This window comes from Cydia pomonella, chromosome 17, assembly GCF_033807575.1.
Source record: "Cydia pomonella isolate Wapato2018A chromosome 17, ilCydPomo1, whole genome shotgun sequence".
NCBI classification, from domain to species: domain Eukaryota; kingdom Metazoa; phylum Arthropoda; class Insecta; order Lepidoptera; family Tortricidae; genus Cydia; species Cydia pomonella.
In genome coordinates, this window is record NC_084719.1 from 5969308 (window position 1) to 5991250 (window position 21943).

Sequence of the window (21943 nt, forward strand, 5' to 3'; positions counted from 1 at the left end):
TGGTTGGCATGGTTAAGGATACATTGAAGCAATTGGTCCATCGATTGAATTCATTAGTCCTACTTGGCCAGCAATTATCTAAAATCGCATATCATTTGTTGTAACGTCTGTAGAAGCCTTTAGCCGAAGCAATTTCAAAACGCAGATTGTCTTGCTGTCACTGTCAAGTTGCGATTTTTGACTTTTGTCGTTTACTTGTTAAATTGTCAATCAAAGAAACTGTCAGTCAGGTCAGTCAAACGAAACGAACGTAAGATGTCCTGCAATGCAGTGGCCCGTAAACAGGATTTGCCTCCTCCAGGGGGCTACAAGCCCATCCCCTTCAAGAGGATCCCGGCTAAACAATTCTTCAGCGGTCAGTTCTCGTAACCTTTCATTGTTTTGGTCAATAAATCGTATTATGTAACTTAGTAGAGGTTAGGTCAGTTTGTTATTTTGATCTATTTATCACACCAATAAATATAGTTTAAGTAATATCAGCAATAAATATTCACATAAGTGTTGAACTACTGTAAAGTTAAAAACATTAAAAATTACTTATTGTAAAAATAGAAAAGTTAGAGCATATACAATAAGCCTTTTGCTAGCCACTTGTTCTTTTCGTTCTAACTTTGTCCTGTAATTGTGTCCTTATTCAGAATAATCAATCTAAGTAAAAATGTAGGAGACTTACTGTTAATATAAACCATGGAAGTATGGAATACTACTATCAATCAATATTTTTATCCATTTTAAGTAAATATTTCTTGATTTATCAGAATTAACCTTGAAAAAGTAATATACCATGTTCCATTTAACTATTTTACATCCCCGTGTAAAGTATGTAACTACATAAATCATTGTTAGAATCATCTACTTACCTTCAAAGTATTAATTTTGTCTTATTCACCTTCCCAACCCATGGGAATGGGACTTATTAGGTTTGATGAAATTGAAAGCATTTGCAATTGCAACAGAGTTACATTTGTTTTGTTTCATTGGATTTTTGAACAAATCAAAATCAACTTTATTTGCTACATTATGGGTTTAAATTTCACTTGCAATATTCATTTTTGTTGTTGTAAGGCCTTAGAAGGATATAAAGGTAAGCAAATACTGCTTGTCATTGGCTTCAACTACACTTTTTTCTGTACAATTTTGTACTTAGTTAGTTCAAAGGTAAACCACATAGATTTTATTTAGGGGGTAACCTTTTGTATGCGCCTGTCAAAAATTTGCCATTTATTTAGCAACCATGACATTTTCATGTTTAAGTTGAATTTGGTTGAATATATATGGAGCAGATCTGCTCCTAAGCATACCAAAGGTTAACTTTATATAAATATTTTATAGAACATATAATTTAATATAATAGAAAATACTTGCTGAATCTTAAGTTTAACATTTGTTTGTCTAATTGTTTGAATCACATTATTTAGCCCTAAATAGTTTTCCTCTGTTAATTTTAGAGAGATTTCAGGGTTGGTCCTAATCCAATTGTGCTAACATATCAAAATTGCCACTTACAAAAAAAATTAAATTATACAAATAATACTTCAGGATATGCTATGTTTGCGGGCTTCATCGGCATGACCACAGGAGCCTTATACCTGCACTACCTAAACTACAAGCAAGTGAAGAAGCATGAGATTGAGATGCGCTCAGCCAAGATGGCTATTTACCCCATGCTGCTCGCCGAGCGTGACCGCGAGTACTTGAAGCAGTTGCGCAGGAACAGGGATGCTGAGGCAGAGCTGATGAAGGATGTGCCTGGCTGGGAGGTTAGTGACCTTGTCTAAGCTCTTTACTTTCAGAATAAATTGAATTCTTCTCAAATATTTTTTTCTTACTGTAGTTTGAATTGAATATTAGCAATTACTCCAGTTTTAATGTAATCTTTGACCTAAAAACCTCAAAAGACTACCTTTGTGAAAGCTTATAAATAATAGGAGTCGACCTTCAATCATCAGAAAATGAGGAAGGTATAATATGTGATTAAATCACATTAATGTGATTTTTAACTTGACTGTCATGTCCATAATTTATATGCCAATAGATCGATAAGGTAAACCTTACTCAAAAGCATTTCGATTGTGTACACATTCTTGGCGTTTCTATAAACGTGACAACTCACAATGTTCGTTCTAGTAGTTCAAAGAACATTTTTGACATGTAAATTTATAACATACCTGTCTTATTCCAGGTCGGCACCTACTACGGCGAGAAGGTATACAAGCTCCTGCCCCCGGACACACTCGTCGAGCCCATCTTCCACGAGTACTACGCCCACACCGACCCCATCGCGTGGTACCAGCGTGCCTACATCAAGCTAATGACCTAATGTTCACAATGTTTGGGCGTCTGTGGACTGAAAACATGTTGTGAACCTTTAAGTTCTGTTTTTATATTCCAGAGGGCCTAATGAAAATCTAAATTTCGTTATCTGCCTCTATCTCATGCCTATTCGAGCAATAGGCACATAAAGACATTTCGATTTTTATTTGTATTAAAATGTCAGTTTGATTTTTTTATACCACGTCGGTGAAAAACAAGCATACGGGCTGATCATAAGCTATGGCCATGGCCTATAAACGCCTGCAACCCCAGGGTGATACATGTGCGTTGTCAACCCTTTTTTGAAGTCCTGACTGTCCCTCAAGAAAACCTCGGCAGGGAGCTCATTCCACAGCCGGAGCGTCCGCGGGAGGGTATTCCCAATCTGTCCCCACAATATGTTACGTCAAGAGTACACAATTTGTACTATAGCAGAATAATTGGATAGAAAATTGATCAATTGAACTATCATTTTAGTATTAGGGGTATAAAAACAGAGCTTAAAAGTATAACTTTTCTAAAGATATGTAATTTAATCATGGTCCATGTTTTATCTGAGAAAGCGTCGGAGTTAGTTGAATTGGATGTTGATGTAGATTGACTGCCACTGATTTCCGTTTTTAAAACTATTTTATTTTAGCTGTTAATTTACAATTAAATCAATATAAGCAGTCTTTTGAAGTATTCTTTGTGTATAAGATATAATTACAAAGGTTTGGATATATAATTATATAATGTCTTTTTTGAACCTAAAAGTTAAGGAAATTGCTGAATGAGATTCGCAAGCGTATATTACAGGCATAAAGTACTTAAGTAGATAAGGACGATTTTATTTCGACACACCGTGGGCCAATTAAACCCGACAGATTTTAAGGTGTATTCTTGACCGCAATTAGAGATTAAAATGTCATACAAAGTTTCCTGAAATAGATCTTGTTTTAGAGATAATGACAATTTTTGTGAAAATGTGTTTCTGTTATAACTTACTGAAAAACGCCTTTTTAGCTGCGACGCTGCCACTATGTCTTGGTTTAGACTATGGAAGGTAGAGTTAAGGAATAGAATCTCCTTATACTAACTTGAGAAAAAATCTAATCATAGACAGCGCACTTCACTCCGTCAATAACGCCTAGGTTCTTAGCTACTCTAGCGCTACTCTGGAGAGATTTGGAACTATTATTTATAGCTGACAGCTGAACACTTTTGCAACAGTTCTGCTAAGGAACGAAATCTCCATGTACCAAAAAGTGTCATCAAAAACCTTTAAATAGGTGGCGCTACAATACTTAGAGTACTTGAACAAAAAAATCAAATCATAGACAGCGCAATTCACTCCGTCAATAACGCCTAGGTTCTTAACTACTCTAGCGCTACTCTGGAGAGAACTATTATTTATAGCTGACAGCTGGACACTTTTGCAACAGTTCTACCATAAGAGATGCCACTCCTCTTAATTCCACACTCCATAAGTTCTGCCTATGGAGATTCTGTTCCTTGCCTTTACCTTCCATAGTTTAGACATATCTACTGACAGACATTAAAGTTTTAAAACATACTCACAATTTTTATCTGTAAATGAAAAAAAAAACTAATTATTCATTGTAATTTTTTCGGCAAAAAAAATTATCGCAAAACAACTCTTAGGCACGTTACAAGTAAAAACAAGAAGTTTACAACAAATTATTTATTTTATTAATGGGTAGAAATTAAAAAAAAAAAAACTGTTAACATAACAAATATTCACTTAATCACTTTACAGACTTCTCTGTAACAAATCTAAAATTTAAATCACAATTTACTATGTGTACCTAAACATAATGTGTCATTTTGTCGATATAAATGCGTCACCTTCACCAAAAAATAATTATATACCTCGAAACACATGCTTGTTTAACATACAATACTATGCTATTTTTAGCCTTAGGTTTTGCTTAACATTATGATTTTCTACCTTGTTGTAATAAACAAAGCGTCATATAATTAGACAAGGGCGCGGCTTATTGGAGAGGGGGGAGGGTAATAAGGGGGGTACTAAATTTGCTGTTAATGTGCGATAGGTAAATGGACAGATAATGATACATTAACCAAGGTCAGTCGTGTTTAGCGCCATAACTTTGAAGGGGTGCAGTTTTAAAATGGTTGAGTAGAGGTTGATAAAATTCATCGTACAATACGTGGTTAACGGCTCCACTATACGTGGACAAACACATTGTATATTTAATTTGATTTTTGACATTTAAACAGGAAAGGTACAATGCTGCAAAAAATAGTGGTCAAGCGTGGTTTCTTATCGAGTTTACCTTATCACATACAAGCCAAGTGGCCAAGTCTTATTCATTAAAGGCAAGACTAGAACCAGTCCAGGGTACCTAAGTTGAAACCTATACTCTGTATCTTTAGGTATAAATTTAATAAAGGTAAACAAATAATTTGTACATTTTCGGGTAGTTATAACATTTATTGGTTAACCAACCAAATACAAAACCGCCTGGATCTGTCACCGAACAACCTGACTTTAACCTACATTATTTGAGTCGCTTAGCTTCAAACTCAGGTAAATCCATCTGTCAGATTATGCGATTTCGGTATTATGAAAAGGTAATAGGGTAGATATTTGCTTAGAGGGTCGAATGGATTTATCTGAGTTTGAAGTTAAGCGACACATTTGATCATGTAGTGTTTTCATCTAACCTCAACTGGCTTAAGGAGCCATTTGAGGGTAGATTTTGTTTACTTTTATTTAAATACCTAAAGATACAGAGTATAGATAGACACTAAAATTAAATGAACCGAATTCCCATACACCTACTTAAAACTACACACTGATTCTACATGACTAAACATTGCATATTCCATTACACTACATTTTACTATTCATTTAAATAAACAATATTAAATTTGAAACGAAACCTAAACATAAAATAGAATAATAAAGGTCACCCCGTCTATTCACCCCGTTATTTATTGCAGGTAACTAAATAAACACCTGTATAGGTAGGTATCATCATTATCATAAAATAATGGATAAGAATAGAATAAACACCAAATAAAACTAATTTCTTGTACTTTCACATAATATGCATATCAGTATTTTTAAAGCCCTCAAAATAAACGGAACATGTATTTTTTATAACCATAAGTGACAGGTAAAGTCAACTAAATATCGAGGCCTCCAAAACTATTTCAGACTGAAGATGTTTTGCGTATGTAGAAATAAAGTCAGACCAAGCTAAGTTGGCAGCGATTTTGATTTTGTGCAAGTGTTAAGTAAAAGTTATAATTTCATAGAAGTTTGACGTTTAAAATAACACATGCACTGTCTGGGCTGTCAAAATAATAGACATTTATTCGTGACAATCACAAAATGCCGATGAAAGCAAACCTACGTATGCGATTTCCCAGAAATTTGCAACTGACATCCTGATGACATATTTAAGTCTTTTAAACACGAATTTTAATTTCAATACAATGATTTAATTAATACCAATCTTTTCATGAACATGACTTCATTTTAATACAAAACACGATCTAATACTTACCAATTTTGTCATGAACACATGAAATGTAATTTTATTATAAAGAATTATACACCTAAAATTGACTTTACTCGGTACAAACATCAACGTACTAGTTTACCTGATCATGTTTTAGAATCACGTCTAATAATATCTATACGGACATAGTGTCAAAAATATGTACACACTACCATAATATATGGGCAATAAGGTCGTGTATACATATTATGACACTTTGTCCGTATCGATATTTTCATACGTGACTGTACTATCGCTCGCAGACGTATATGCTTGATAAAATTTAGTTTTGACTATTAGTTGACCTTATTTTAAAGCAATAAGTTTCACGACATACATGTTTACTTCATCTTCTCCGTTCTTGATACCAGGGATCGAAAACCGGTATTTTTTGTATGGGAACGAAAACGGTATTTTTTCGTTCTTTGTTAATTATTTCATTTCTAATTGGGCAATCTAATAATACGAAGTCGTTATCTAAAAACACAACCGAGTCCTATATTTGGAGTATACAATAAACCGAAATATATGTCTATTTCAGAGTTTTTCCAAAAAACCGGTTCCGATCCCTGCTTGATACTATGAATTCCATTGCCCCAATTTGCCCGATCGTTCATTTTAGTACAAAGCAGTATTGTATAATAGTTGGGCAATAAAACTATAATTTACAGTACATATGGGGCTACTTTGTAGCACTAGTGCGAGAAGTAGCATATTACGTTACTGTGTCGAACATTTAAAGGGCCATATGTACTGTAAAACGTTGTACGATACATGTGCGAATAGGTAATTCGCAACTCGTGTCGATTTAAAACACTCCCTTCGGTCGTGTTTTAATTTATCGCCACTCGTTTCGAATTTCCTATTTTTCGCACTTGTATCGTAATGTACTATTTTATATCTGGGACTCCATCCGATGAGGTCAGATAAATTCTTATACGGTTCAGCTCATATGTATCTCTTATCCAAATTGACCTTATGCACATTTTACTAGTTCAAATTGCATTTATCTTCAATTTCCAAAAATTGGCAAACATCACGATAAAATGCCCACGTTATTTTAGTAAAGACAACGTCCATACCAGTAATATGTGCTATCCAAAGAACAGTGCACAATTTCACCAAATCTGACGCTGCCTTACCCAGGGCGTTATGCTATTTAGACTTCTTTATAACTACTTTAGGTTTCAGCTTGACTGTTCTCAACTTATGCATATGGCTCATAACGAAGTATAAGCCAGGACACATTAGAAGTAATAAATATACTCGTAAGGCAGTTGGCATATGGAAAGCGAAGTTCCAAGCGTTGGGTAGAGATATCGTGAATTTTTGCGTTTCCTCGAAGTAAGGTATATTTCGAATTAGGACGATGGCTTCACAGACGACGCCTATGGGGTAAAGAGGGATCCACATGGTGTAGCGGAGCCAGGTGAGGATGTAGACCTCTTTTTTATAGAGTTGGGTGATGTAGTATGGGTATCTGAAATTTAAAGGATTGTCAGAAATGACATGGTGGCGCGACAGTGTATAAACAAGTAAATTAAGAAAGTAAGTTAAATCTCGTGGAAACACGAAAATGCCAATGTTTACATCTTAGCCTGCCTACGAGCATGGAGAAACGGGCCTAACACAGCTCCTTGTGGAACTCTAAAGCATTTGAAAGATTACCTGTCTGAACGGGTAGAAAACGACGGGTTTCCTCTGCATGTGAGGCGCGGCTTCGATCATGGTGAAGAAAACCGTTTCTCGGCCGCTAATAGCTAATTATAGGCTCTAACACATCTCCTTGTGGTACCCCTTGTGGTGTAAGCTTACCTGACGACTTCTATGAGACTCCATACTATGAACAGGTAGAAAACTACGGGTTTCGTCTGCATTCGAGGCTCGGCTTCGATCATGGCAAACAGGACCATCGCGCGGCCGCTTACTTGCAGGAACGGGACTAAAACGCCTCCCTGGGATCAACGTTGTTGCTGTTAAATTAGGATTCTAGCAAAAATATTAATAAATAAACAATAAAATAAAATCGCCTGTTCTGTTCAGCTGACTGACTGACTGTTCTTTTCAGGTACATACCCTTAGGCCTTCACCTCTTTTTTGACCTTCAGTCTTCATCATCAGGAAAAGAGAGAGAGAGAGTTATGCCGAGGTTAGGCTAGTAGACCTTACGTAAATATAGCAATTTTTATTAATGTTCAGTATACAGTATCGGTCGACGATATAAGAGAAATCAATGAATAGGTACAGGCCTAAAACAACTCCTTGTGGGATCCTGCTAATGATGTTTGGATTTACTAGTCAAACGCCTTTAATAGTTCACACCTACGCCTCTAACAGTTCCACAGTAGGTACCTTAGTATACCCGAACATGGGTACGTGTCAGCAATGTCGAGCCCTTTAAGCTTCATGTAGCGGACCGCCACGACCGCTAGTGCGTACTTATAGCAACATTCTTAAACGGCGATAGATAGGCCTAAGTATATCGTATGACTGGAGTTAATAGTGTCAACGATGATACAAAAAGCTGTCAAATTTTTAACAGGTTAATAAGTAGCAGGCATCTCCTTGAAACGCAAGGATATCCTAGTCAAACGCCTCTAATAGTTCCACAGTACCTTAGTATATCCGAACATGGGATGCATAACTTCTAGATACTGCATGAGTTGTAAGAACTTCATAGCGGGTCCCACGTGCTCATAAGTGTCGGCGATTGAGAGCCCCTCAAGCTTCATGTAGCGGACCGCCATGACCGCTAGTACGTAAGAGAAGCCCACGAATTGGAACAGGTTGTAGAGGATGAGGTATACTTTTTTGTAGTCTTCTGAAATAGAAGAAAACACAACGCTAGTGTAACGTTCTAGAATCTAGTTGATATACAAAGACTCATGCAGTAGTAAAACTCGCACAGGTAAATGGTTCTCCGGGACCACGAAAACCATGTCGTCTTCGAACTGTCGGAGGTAATTTTCAAGCTTATTAATACGCGATCAAATTCATAAACCGTACAAGTTCAAATTATACTTAATGTCTAGAGTCAAACCAAGATAAGTTGGAAGCCATTTTGATAGACCAGACGGTGCACGTGTTATTTTAAACGTCAAACTTCTATGAAATTATGACGTTTACTTGACACTGACACCGTCTGGGCTATCAAAATCGCTGCCAATTTATCTTGGTCCGACTCTTTTCATAAGCACATTAAAATAATGTAAACAAACAAAGCCACATGACTTAGTCATTCCGCCGATGAGATACAGATTTTTGTATCTGTAGAAATAAATCATTGCCTGAGCTGCCATACGACATGGTATTGTTTGTTTAAATAAAATCCTAATTAAATAGATATGGTCCAGTTTTCCCCTAAATTGAAACATTAGATGGAAGTAAAAACTAGTGCTTACCTTTCCTATAGCCAAATTCCTCTTTTTGCAGCTTATCATACATCCCGGGGTAGTCCTTCATGACGTCACGAGTCTCATCCTCGCTCTCCAATCCATCCTCCGTCGTCCACAGGTCGAAGTTTATCTGCATATAAGTTTTTTGTCAAAATAAGAGTACGTTTCGATTCATTTCGAGAATCGATGTTGATACGTATATTGCATGCTAGGGCGAATAGAAACATGTCGAGTTATACAAAATATTCGCAAGGATGCCAGATGCTAAATGGACAAAACGATTAACTACCTAGAGGGGACCAAGTGGGAACCGAGGATCTGGGTGTCCCCGCGCTCGCTGGGCAGACGACATAGGCACAAGACCAAGAACGGTGTAAGAGGTTAGGGGAGGCCTATACCTTAAAGGGGTCCTAACACTTTATTAGATTACTATAGAATAGTATTTAGTTTAAAAATATTGGTAAAATGAAATTCATGTGCAATATATGGAGGGTAAGGTTAACAATCACAATCTCTTATGGGAGAACTGTTGCAAAAGTGTCCAGCTGGCACCTGTAATAGTTCGATATATCTCCGGTGGCGCTAGGGTAGCACAAGGACATGATATGAACTTAGACGTTATTGACGAAGTGAAGTGCGCTGTCAGTGATTTGATTTTTTTTAATCAAAATCAAAAATGTATTCTCGATGTATTGCGGCGCCACATATTTAAAGTTTTTTGATGGACACTTCATATACTTTCATTGTTCTCCTTACCTTTAGTGCAATTGATGAAACCAAAGCGATATTTTTAAATATGACATGTAGCGGTCAAAAAGTTAAGTGTGTCGATGACTACCATGTGACTCCAGCGTGTAAAAAAATGTTTTGGACTATTTGTAATAAGTTAGTCATTATTTCAAGATATGTGCTGTGAAATTACCATAAAGTAATGTCATTGTTCGATAACAATACAATGAATGTTTACTGTTGCAAGTTAAATTTCAACAGCAACGTTAGGTAAGTAGGAGTATTCATGTATAATGTAAGCCGATGTAGTAAATAATAAAAAAATCGTACAGAATTCGCTCTAGTCCCAAAGCTCAATAAGGTTTGTGCTGAGATCATCATAAGTTTTTTGACAAAAATTTAATTTTTGATACAAACTTTTTATCGCTGACTGTACTTTTCTTTCAACAAGCAACTAGTACTCGTCCATCATTTCATCACCTTCTGTCTCAAAATTCAAAAAATTATTCTGCAAGTAGGCCTCAAAGGCTCTTTTACAAGTCAATACACCATTTATACTAACATCATATAGTGACATGAAAAATACACAACATCATTTATAAATACAACAGCCAATACCTGGGTAAACATTACATTAAAATAATTTTAAAATAATGTCTCCATTGCATAGTCAATATTGTCATCCAATTTACATATATATGCAAATTTTCAGCTTCCTCGGAAACCGAGAAGTGGGTGATATTTAACTTGCAAGATTTGTAAAAAGCTTGTAAAAAACAGAAAAACACTTTTCACTGACGGTTCAAATTTTATTCCAAAGACAAGTTCACCCAGCGACAAAATATACAGGATGGATTTTCAAATGGAGCACTGAGGGTAGCTAACAGATCCTGTGCCACTACGCCAAAATGGTGTTAGGAGACCTTACCTAAAATTTTTAATTAACGATGACTGGCATTTATTGATGTTGGAATAAATGTACAGTCATGCAGCGACAAAATCGTCAATTTTTACGATTAAAATTTTTGGTGCCAATCGATTCCGGCGATTCCATTTCTGTCAATAATCAAAAGTTTATCAGCTACTAGTGACAGGGACAGCACGATAGTGTTCATATTGTTTTATTTTGCTGTCCCTGTCACACAATGTTATATAACATTGTATAACAGCCTGTGTGGGACCACCGTAAGCGTTGTGTGTACTAGACTATGTATAATAATAAATAGATATACCTATATCTTATATTTATATCTTTAAACGAGCAATTCTTGTATACATGTATATTTATATATTTTGGGGATATCGAAAACGGCTCTAACGATTTCGATGAATTTTCAATATGGGGGTTTCAGGGGCGAAAAATCGATCTAGGTAGGTCTCATCCCTGGAAAAATGAACATTTTTGAGTTTATATACGTTTTGCGAGCAAAGCTCGGTCTTCCAGATATTAAATTAAATACTTATACATAGAAAACATCCTTAACTCAGGAACAAAAATATGGATAATCAAAGCACACAAATAAATTAAATGCCCTTCACCAGGATTCGAACCTGGACCTGCGGCTGGGGTAGTCACTACCGGCTAGGCGGCCGGCGGCCGGTTAACGGCCGTCGGTGTATTCCCATCTGTATCCGCCGGGCACAGATGGGAATAGGCGCTACATACAAATCATTCCCATCTGTGTCCGCCTCTAGTATGGCGGTGGTCACGTGGGGCCGGCACAGATGGGAATACACCCGGTAGTCCCGCCATAGGAATAGGAATAAAAAACTTACATCAAGCAAAGGTAAACTGTATGCCATGTTGCCTAAAAGATCACTGCTAAAATCCAAGCACCACTTTATTATTCGTATTACTTATAAGAATTTGTGGTTAAAATTATTTAAATTTTGAAAAGCACGTGAAGCATCTTTTGCATAAAATATAAGTCTGATTACGTGTTAGAATATTTCAGTCTTGAGTTTACATTTAAGTAAAGTAATTTACAAATGATGTAGTACGAGGAGATTTTTGTGCCACGAGGGTTCTGTTATGAGTGAGTTTTTTCTTCGTTGAGTTACTGTTCGTGAATAGTCAGTTAGTAAGTTGATCAATAACTAGTAAATTAAAGATTTATAAAATCCCTTGCGCATTATGCCAAATCACTTTAAGGCTTTTACGTAAAATCCACATCGAAATCGGTCCATCCGTTTGAGAGTTACGATGCCCGAGACAGACAGACATTGGCGTCAAACATATAACAGCCCTCTTTTTGAGTCGGGTTAAAAAATAGCTTACTGCTAACCTGACATGGCATACCTGGTCATGGTAAAATTTGTTATCTCGTATGAATGAATAGTTTCCATGCGGAGATTAATCGTTTAAAGAGTATCTTTTTCAAAATGATGTAAGGCATTTTTGGTATAAAATCTGGGGGCACGGTAGTGCCAAGACGAGCAAAGCGAAGCGCAAGGGCACTACCTACCTTTTCTAGAAGCGCTTTGTTGTTTTTTTAAACCCTTATAACTTGGGTTTGGATTATATCAGATAAACAAAATTATCGGGAATGAAACGTATACGTACTTATGGTATATTCCATAGAACATATAAACTCTAATAGTATAATATTTAAAAGTATAACATTCACTAAGAATAACGACTATAACGAATAACAACGAAAATTATAATTTCATAATCAATAACATCCTGTAAGTATACTATCATTTATGATAAAATTCATGTAATATAATGATGAATTAATATAACTTTAAAAATATATAACGATTACCAATAATAAGCTAAAAAAGTAACATACTAATAAACGCCTTACAATTCAATTAGCTCGCAGTTCACCTAACACGCTCCTCCTCGCTTCGCTCGTCGTCGCACCTATCTATACTCCTGTCAAACAATACTCTTCCGTGACATTATCTACACGCTCTGCTGCTTTATATTCGAATATTATTTAAAATGTTATTCGACATTTTGATATGTATACTAATTGTAGATTATTTCAAACGGAATTATTTCTTAAGCTCGTTAGGTGAAACAATGATATATCAGCTTATACTTTTTGAAAATAGACATTTTGTACATTATACTTAACGTTATTATACGTTATGAACGTTTGTAAAGTAAAATTATACCAAAAGTGCGTATATATTTCATGACGCACCCAAATTATCGAGATATAACGTCAATAGTGGACTTATTAAGCACAACAAAATTCAATTGCATAGCCCTCATACTTTAGATTTAATTCATATCTAAAAAAAACGCGATTTCGTCACTGACTCACTCACTCACTGATGATCATCAAAACTCTTAGGATACTTCCTGAAGTCCTAGGAAGCCGAAATTTGGTATGTAGGATAGTATTAGTACACAAACAACAAAAAAATTAAAAAACCTGAAATTTTTAGCCTCTATGGGAATGAAAAGGGGGTGGAATTTTGTATAGGGAATCAATTACCGCTAAACCAATTTAGTTGAAATTTGGCATGTACATAGTTTTTGTTATGGGGAAGGATATAGAATAGTTTTCAAACCCAAAATCACCCCATAAGGGTGAAAAGGGGTGTTAGGGGAAAAAGGGGGCCGAAGTTTATATGGGGAATATTACAAGATTTTTAAAAGTAAATCACCACCAACACAAGTATATTACAAAAAAATATGTTTAAATTCGTAATGCCATGTTTCTAATATTACTTGTTTTCGCTTGCGTTTACTTTGATTATTTTGATTATGTGGAGGGTTGGTACCCAACAGAGGGAGAGAGAGGGGGGCGAAGAGACCTCTAATGAGATGGGATGATGACATTGCGCAGGTAGCTGGCCGTACCTGGAGCAGAGTGGCAATAAATCGGAGAGAGTGGAGAAGGTTGGAGGAGGCCTTTGCCAGGGCAAGCAGACAAAGAATACAAAAGATGGGAGATAATAGAGAGATAATGTGCAACTGTTCTTTGTTCTGTAAATAAAGGCTATTTTATTTATATTTTAATGCCATGTCACAATATTGTAATTTCAAAAGGGCTTGTGCACAAATCACGCGAGGTTTTTTCGACTATTTTTTGACCCCCCCTCCCCCTTAGTGATATTTGGTGAAGTTCTTGGCGAACCGTCCCCCACATAACCTCACGTGTATTTTTTAACACATTCACTGCCACACAAAAAATGGCGCACTACCCCAGAAACCGGTGGTCTATAGCTGCGTACAAAACAACCCGCCCAGCGGAAACTCTGAACAAAGTTCACGAGCGCCCACCAGGTGGGTTCCCGGCAGTGAATGTGTTAAATTTTTTCATTCGATCTTATTTAAGATAAATAGTATGTATAGAGTAAATCTTGTTTAGACTTGTGATTTTGAAGTGCCAAGTGAAGATTTATATTTAACAAAACCGAGAAAAGTATGTGGTAGATATTTTTTCTTAGTTTCGTTCACCGTAGAAAAATATACGTGAGGTTTTCTTACACCCCCCCGCCCCCAACGTGATTTGTCGTGAATTTTTCGTGACCCCCCTCCCTCCCTATCGAACCTCGCGTGATTTGTGCACAAGCCCAAATCAGTTGGCAAGAACCCTAAATTATATTACACTTATAACTAGAAATATTCATACAAAATGATTTTAAATACAAATAATAGATTATTCACTCAAGGTTAAACATAACTGCAAGCAGTGGCCTGTCGTCACTAAGTTTATCCGTTCGGCAAGCAAATGCTAATGCTAATTTGTTAGGTATACATTTTGAAGGACCTTTAATAATCTAAGATGTGAGTAATAAGCCGGGTCCACACAGAGTGAGCATACGCGTGAGGCAATTTCCTCACGCACAAACCGGCCAGTGTAGACTTGCCTCGGCTGAGGCGGCGTGCTCGGGCGAGGAAAACGCACGCGCCATGACAAGAGGGGAAAGTGCTTCCTATGGGATGCCAAGTACATTAGTACTTTTGCACCCTCACACCTCGGCTGAACTTGCGGACAGCTGGTGCCGCTGCAGATTTTGTCAAGGTCAAAAAGCGAGATAAATATGTGGCCCTGGGTGTTAATTATTGTTTTGTACCCCATGTGTTCAAAAGCACTGTTTGCTGGAGGTTTTACCATTGCACCAGGAACAACTCGAGAGGGGGGGGGGGACTTTTTGACTTGGCTGAAGCTAGTCTTAAGTTATAATTTTATTGTTTTGTTATTTTTATGTTATTATTTTTAATTTGGAAAAATCTAATTGGAACTGTACACAAACCAAATAAAGTAGCATTTCTTTAGTTTCATTATTTCTCAAACAACAAAATAAATCTCTATTTATACAATAAGGTTTTAAGTCTGTTACCTTCACCCAGGCCGGCTTTTGTGGTTGTGCTGTCAGTCGGGGCCACCATGATGGTTTCTCCTTTACCAGAATCACTTCCACACGATTGTCGAATATGCGCACCGTTGTTGGGTACTCGCTGTCAGATTCAATCTAAAAAAACCTTTGAATTATTTTTTCTTTTTATTAATTATTAATTTTCAATTTTAGTCAAATTTTCAGACAGAGCTTAAGCATATAAGATCAGGACAACTGCGTCAAACTGTCTTTATAAAACCGGCACGAAACATCGTACCGCAGAGCACAGGTAGTGTCATAGTTAGTACTAACCGATTTTATCGGAGAGAACAAGTCTAAGCTAAACTCGTAAAGTGTTTTGCCATGAGCACCTATGCCGTCGGCGGAGAATTTAATCTTGCTTTCCAGAACATTCACATCGGGTTTTACAACATTTTTCAAGTCGATCTTCAAGGAAACCTCTTTCTCTGTTTGCGCCCAATAGACGAACGGGCTGGGTATCACCATTTTGTAGCTTTAATTTAATGCCCGATTTACCACTTAGCACATAGTGTTTCACTTAAGAACGAGAAAATTATGGTATAATTTTATTAATGCCGATTTCCAGGCAACCAAAATCCGTCAAACGCGTCAAATAGCACTTTGATTCGATTATCTACTGTCAATATTTTTTGACATTTAAGTTTCGTTCAGAAATTCCCTTCCACCATGAAGCGGTGCGAGATTATGCGAGATCTTGTTTTTAATAAGAGCATGAAATTTTTGTTGTTTGCGTTTTTATTTTTACAGTGATAACTTATTTATTGTAATAATATAATAAATCATCAATTTCTACAATAAACGTGAAGACAATTGTCACTGGCGAGCGGTACTTTATTTTGAGTACCTATGTATTTGTCTATGATTACTTTTTTTATCCACCCGCCGTCGTCCTTCTGTCAAAAAGCCGTTTGCTCTTTATTGATGGGTGTCGTATTTCTGTAATTAATTTCCAAATTAATCAACTTCATTCATATTTCGACATCCTTCCCGTCAATTGAAAATGGTTTAGCCAGGGCCGTGTCAAAATAAGCTCAAGTATTTGACTGTATTTAGTGTAAACAAATCCAAAATGTCCGTTCCAAGCACTGGTTTGAGCAAGTTGAAAAAGAAACACATTCGCGTGAAACATCAAAAAGTCAAATTGTTTCGTGCTAATGAGCCCCTTCTGTCGGTGTTTATGTGGGGCGTGAACCACACGGTGAGTACCTGAGTGGAGGATATTTACAATTTAATTGGAATACGGCAACGTACGCCTAATAGGATTTGTGGCGATTATGTAGAGGCATCTCGCAATACCATTATGTCATTTCCTTCGGTTGTGGTTTGTTGTGGTTCCGAACTGTTTACTAATCGTATGGATGGCTGGCACCTTGCTGGGGGAATGCTAACTGCTGTCACCTGGCACTTGATCAATACCTCTTGTTTTTGTCACCGTGTTATCGTAGTGTTTAGGGCTCTATAAATAGAGATAACATGTGTTATGGCTAGCGATAGGGTAATTCTGAAGTTGCCAAAGTTTATTGGCTGTTTAGTAGAACGTTGCCATTATGATAACAATTTGTATATTATTATCATGACATGCAAAGTGGATCTTTAGATATCAACAACCTCTCTACTCTACTTAAGTTTTATAACTATATCCTAGAATCAGGATGACTGAATCAATCAATAAAACACCTAGGTCTCAAGTCTTGACAGCCCTATTATCCATTAGCATGCAAAGCTCTTACTTAGAACCTGAAATAATGGGATGTTACACAAATAACTTAGGGCTAGTTAAAATGCCAGTTGAGGCAGTTAGCAACCGGAAAACATTGATTTCTCAAAATGTTTTTAAATGGATAGTTGTTAACAAATGTCACGTAATTTTTTTGATAGTTGTGTCTCGGCGAAAAGTGGCAAAAAAATGGAGCAGAAAAAAATTACATTATTTTTTTCATCCAAGTTCAAGGAAATGAATGTCTGTAAAAATATGCATTATGAACCCCATTTTATGCTCCTTAATTCTGAATTTACTTGGTTGCTCTCGCTTGCTTGGTTTAGCTGCAATAACAGTTTAAATGATTTGATTTTTTGACATTTTCGTGGATAAGTCTGAAACAAAAGAAGATCGAAGGCTATATTATGCATACAGTGTTCTTAGGACCTGCCACTACTGCACCTCAAATTACAACCAAATCCCCCCGCAAGGGATCTCTTCGCCAATCTTCTTAGCTTAGCTTGCTAGACCCTTTATTAAATTTGATTGTAAAATTGACTGATAACCCTCCCTGTCCTATGGAAAAAAAGGTTCTTTCTCTCTTTTTCATTATTTCCTAATGCTCTCTCCTCTGAGGTGGATGTTCAGCAGGCAGTGCTTTCGTAAAAACTAGGGTCTGTGCTGTTCTTAAGATTAGAATGCCAAAAGCCAAGCCCCAAGCTTCTTAAATGCACCCTGGGCAAAATCCCGGGACAATGCTGGGTATTCAGATGATAACTTAATTATCATGTGTGTTTTCCAAAATGACAGCCATGACTATTGATGACTGACTGTCCAAATGATAATTTTATATGTTGCCTGACATGTAGATGTAGATGTAGTGTAGGGACGCCCGGCCGGAAGCAGGCGGGCTGTCGATCGCGTGTTGCGTTCATTCAGCCCAGTTCCCTGAAGTTGGAGCTGCAGGTTACTGTCCCGGCGGCATTCCCATACCAATCTCCTCAAATCTGACATAGATGTGATGTAGTGCAGGGACACCCGGCCAGAAATAGGCAAGCTGTAGATTGCTGGTTGCATTTATTCAGCCTAATTCCCCGGAGTTGGAGCTGCAGGTTATTGTCTTGAAGGCATTGCCACACTATTCCCCTCAAATCTTCTTGTTATCCTGCTGAACAGAAGGACATCTTTAAGTCATCCTTTAGTTCACTCTCTTAATGTATCTCTACTGAATGTATTGTGGTGCCACATACATAATACATTCTGCTAAGAAGTGTAAGCTTGTCTCCTCCTTACCAGTGTGGACAGGAGTCTCTACCTATGCCTTACCTTATGATGTCTATTAAGAGTGTGCATGTTGCCTGACATAAGTTAATAACTTGTCAGAGTCATCAGAGTGGTTGTTGAAGGTGTGTAACAAGATGATTTGTTTTCAGATAAATGAACTGAGCCATGTTTCAATACCAGTCATGCTGCTGCCGGATGACTTCAGAGCTTACTCCAAGCTCAAAGTCGACAATCATTTGTTTAACAAGTAAGTATATTTGTCATGAGCAGGGCCCGTACTTTTCATGCCGTGGACGCAAAAATGACGTAATTTAGATAACTTACTTATTGACGGGTATCAAAATAAATACTTGTTACGAGAATAAAAGCTTGTTACGCTGTTAAAAATAAAAAATATGTATTATTTAATAAATTAATAATCTACTATTTATTTGAGTGACAATAAGATGAAAGTCAGACGTTTCTGTACTGATTGTCAAGTATATGTACAACTTACCTAAAGAGGTTGATAAATGATTAATTATTACGAAAATATTGTCATTTTTCTGTCAACGGCATGAAAAGTACGGGCCCTGGTCATGAGGATTTTTTGTAGTACATTACTGCGGCTGCGCGTCGAATATGCCTGTTAAACTGTACACACGACCTGAACCCTTTTCCAGGCATAGTACGATTTATAGACCACATATGCGCCATTAGAATTTCAACTTTAGTATTCCGATTTAAGGTTCAAATTAGATTGCACTTTCTGGAAATGTTACTTGTCTTCAAATGAATCATCAAAGCTGGATTAATTGGAACATATTTGGATTTTTTGGGAGAACCTTGTAGATTGGTGCGTCTTGGAAAAGGGTTAAGGCCTAAGATACAATTGTAAGTTTTGCTTTCGTAAGTAGGGACACAGCTATTTGTTAGAATGAGATAATGATATCCATCTCACATTCTGAAGTATTAGGCCTTATGAATGGGCAATAAGGTCTTGTATACATATTCTTGGCACTTAGTCTGTGCCGATATTCTAAGGCAGGGAATATATTTCCCACTATGAATGTAAGCTTTATTTCTAAGCAATATTGAATTGTTAATTAATTCTTAATCTTATCATTAACTAAGACAATGGCTGTGGTAATAATGTTTGATCACTAGTAATAGGAAAACAAATGTCTGTCTTATGAGGTAATAACAAAAAATACAATACTGTCAGACCAAGCTAATTTACAATAACAAATAATGCTACAGCTGCAGTTCTACAGTATGGGGTTCTTCAAAAAAGGAGTGTACAGGTTTTTAAAGGGTCGGCAACGCGCATGTCTGAACACCTTCTGAAGTTGCAGGCTACGCTTGCTTACCATTAGGCGGGCTTGTTTGCCACCGACGTGATGTAAAAATAAATCGAAATTACAATTATTACATGAGTTAAATAGAAGGAAATGACCTTCAAATTTCGATGTGCGCGGTAGCTCCTTGCTGGGCTTGTAATTTATCAAAAAGAACAAGACCCACTATTACAATCTCTCTATTACAATTTAATACAAGATTACAATTATAGTTCACAATTGTAATCGTAGGGTTTTAAGTTTTTAGTAGAATTTCCGCTAGTTAGTAAAAAAAAGACTGTTTTCATGATTTTTTTTACTGCCAATATTATTTAAGTAAATGTTAAGGTAAATTTTGAAACAATGTCAAGTAATGCAGAATAATTATAAAAAAGATCCAATATAATAGATACAAAGTTATAGTTTTCCTCTAATTTTCATTTTCTTATGTACTGCAATTATATTGTATACAACTGTATATAAAGTCCAATAAATTCAATTATAATTAAAAATAATGGCTATTATGATATTCGTAATGAGGAAATATGGTAGTAGGTACCTAAGATAACGAATATGTATAAAAACGTGGTTGTTTTTCATTGCATACTAATAATACGGCATATTTGTCTATATAATATATGTACTAACTTTTAATACATCAGATAACTAAAAAAGCTCTTAAACAATCTATATGAACTATCCAAATTTAATGACAATATTACAAAATTAAAACTAAAGTTAAAACCTACAAATAAAATATAATCGCAAACTATAAAATATATTATTGTAATAAATCTTTATTGGAAAGGTGATAAATATAGTTTGCGGATACATTAATTGAATAAAACGAAATTATGACAACTTATATAATAAAACTATACCTACCTAGAAAAAATAAAAAATACCTAAAACAACCCCTGGCCTCATGGCAGTGTGCCCACCATGCAGGCAGCATTCCCGCGCTGTATCGCGCCTTTGCGCGAGAAAACTGCCTGTCTATGTGGTTGTTGTTATCTGTTGCATAAATACCTCACAAATTTTACCAATCTCTACACTTAAAAACAATCGCCCGCCGGTTCTGTCTGCACGTATGTATGTTCGCGATAAACTCAAACACTACTGGACGGATTTTCATGAAGTTTTCACCTATCAATAGAGTAATTCTTTGAGGAACGTTAGGTGTATAACAGTGGCGGATCGTTCCAAGAACTCGATTCCCACCGGCTTGTCTGATATCAGCCCGATCAGTACTTTCACGATCAGTTCATGGAGATAAGGAAAGCAAAATTAGCACCGGGTTCCCTACGAATATTTGTGACGCGCCGCCACTGGTGTATAATAATTTGTTAAGGTTCTACCCGTGCGAAGCCGGGCGGTACGCTCGCTATAATGTTAAATCATATTCATGTGACATTAAATTACCGAAAGCTGATACGCCATATGGAAAACGAAAGAATCCATTCCATTGATACCGTTAGTTATATTTATTCCATTTATACTGTTTATCCGTTACACGTCTTGTAGGTTACACTTATCGAGAATTGAAAATTGTGTTTTTAATAAGGTCAGTGTGGGTATCACCGTATAAGAGGTAACACCGTCTACGAGCTCTTTCGTCGCTTCTAACTGTGTTTGTACACATAATACACTTACAGAGAGTCGGTAGAGCAGAAGGAGCAAAAAACTTCCTTTCTGACTGTGTCTGAGCGAAATGCATACACAAATACGAGAGTTCTTGCCCTGGTCAAAGTCAATATATTCTTTATTCAAATAAGCATGGGCGAGGAAAAGCCGTCTGGCCGTTTTGTGCGCGAGGAAATTGCCTTGCGCGTATTTTCGCTCTGTGTGGACTGTGGACCTGCCTATTAACCTTAGGTGTTTTATTTTATATTCTTGTAAATACGTTGACGTTATCTTTTTCTTGCAGGGAAAACATGCCATCTCATTTCAAAGTGAAGGAATACTGTCCACTGGTGTTCAGGAACCTTCGGGAAAGGTTCGGTATTGATGACCTTGACTACAAAGAGTCACTCACGAGGTAAGTCTTGATGTACGCCCGTATTCATAAAACTTTACAAGCCTCAATTAGTTAATGTTTTATCCCTTTCTTACACATACATAAATCAAAATTACAGAAAGAAACGATTAATAATTGAGGCATGTAGTCCATTTATGAATAACGCCTTTAGACTTTGGCCCTCTCGTAATGGAGTTGCGGAGAGAATTAAGCGGACGTTTCGACAGAATATTCAGAAGTTTTTGATCATCCTAAAGTGTAGCAAAATGATATAATAAAAATAAAGTCATCATTATGTTATTCTACCAAGC

General features: G+C 36.6%; 3 protein-coding genes across 6 annotated transcripts in view; 2 read left to right on the top strand and 1 right to left on the bottom strand.

Moving 5' to 3' along the window:
• The first annotated feature begins 195 nt into the window (after positions 1-195).
• LOC133526899 (NADH dehydrogenase [ubiquinone] 1 alpha subcomplex subunit 13) lies at positions 196-2987 on the top strand. The gene is made up of 3 exons (XM_061863748.1): positions 196-355; positions 1540-1760; positions 2183-2987. The coding sequence occupies exons 1-3, from the start codon at positions 256-258 to the stop codon at positions 2318-2320; spliced, it is 459 nt and encodes a 152-aa protein (XP_061719732.1). The 5' UTR covers positions 196-255; the 3' UTR covers positions 2321-2987.
• A 1396-nt stretch (positions 2988-4383) lies between these two features.
• Positions 4384-15916, bottom strand: LOC133526897 (very-long-chain (3R)-3-hydroxyacyl-CoA dehydratase). 3 transcript variants are annotated; one of them, XM_061863744.1, is made up of 6 exons: positions 15587-15916; positions 15278-15409; positions 9248-9371; positions 8462-8664; positions 7662-7801; positions 4384-7326 (listed from the first exon to the last, which is right to left on the bottom strand). In XM_061863744.1, the coding sequence occupies exons 1-6, from the start codon at positions 15779-15781 to the stop codon at positions 7002-7004; spliced, it is 1119 nt and encodes a 372-aa protein (XP_061719728.1). In that variant the 5' UTR covers positions 15782-15916; the 3' UTR covers positions 4384-7001. The 3 variants fall into 3 exon arrangements, with proteins under 3 accessions (XP_061719728.1, XP_061719727.1, XP_061719729.1); XM_061863743.1 differs by having other exon boundaries at positions 8462-8667; XM_061863745.1 differs by lacking the exons at positions 15278-15409; positions 15587-15916 and adding an exon at positions 11747-11872 and having other exon boundaries at positions 8462-8667.
• Positions 15917-16089: 173 nt separating this feature from the next.
• Positions 16090-21943, top strand: part of LOC133526896 (phosphatidylinositol 5-phosphate 4-kinase type-2 alpha) — a 34099-nt gene continuing 28245 nt past the window's right edge. For both annotated transcript variants that reach the window (XM_061863741.1, XM_061863742.1), the window contains exons 1-3: positions 16090-16514; positions 18449-18546; positions 21543-21653. In XM_061863741.1, the coding sequence (XP_061719725.1) occupies positions 16386-16514; positions 18449-18546; positions 21543-21653 (338 nt within the window). In that variant the 5' untranslated portion in view covers positions 16090-16385. The remainder of the gene's footprint in view (positions 16515-18448; positions 18547-21542; positions 21654-21943) is intronic.

Coding starts and splice junctions, on each gene's coding strand:
- LOC133526899 (XM_061863748.1), top strand. CDS start 256: ATGTCCTGCAATGCAGTGGCCCGTAAACAGGATTTGCCTCCTCCAGGG. Junction 356..1,539: donor GGCTAAACAATTCTTCAGCG/GTCAGTTCTCGT, acceptor ATAATACTTCAG/GATATGCTATGTTTGCGGGC. Junction 1,761..2,182: donor AGGATGTGCCTGGCTGGGAG/GTTAGTGACCTT, acceptor GTCTTATTCCAG/GTCGGCACCTACTACGGCGA.
- LOC133526897 (XM_061863743.1), bottom strand. CDS start 15,781: ATGGTGATACCCAGCCCGTTCGTCTATTGGGCGCAAACAGAGAAAGAG. Junction 9,372..15,277: donor AAAAGCCGGCCTGGGTGAAG/GTAACAGACTTA, acceptor ACTTATATGCAG/ATAAACTTCGACCTGTGGAC. Junction 8,668..9,247: donor GGAATTTGGCTATAGGAAAG/GTAAGCACTAGT, acceptor CTTCTATTTCAG/AAGACTACAAAAAAGTATAC.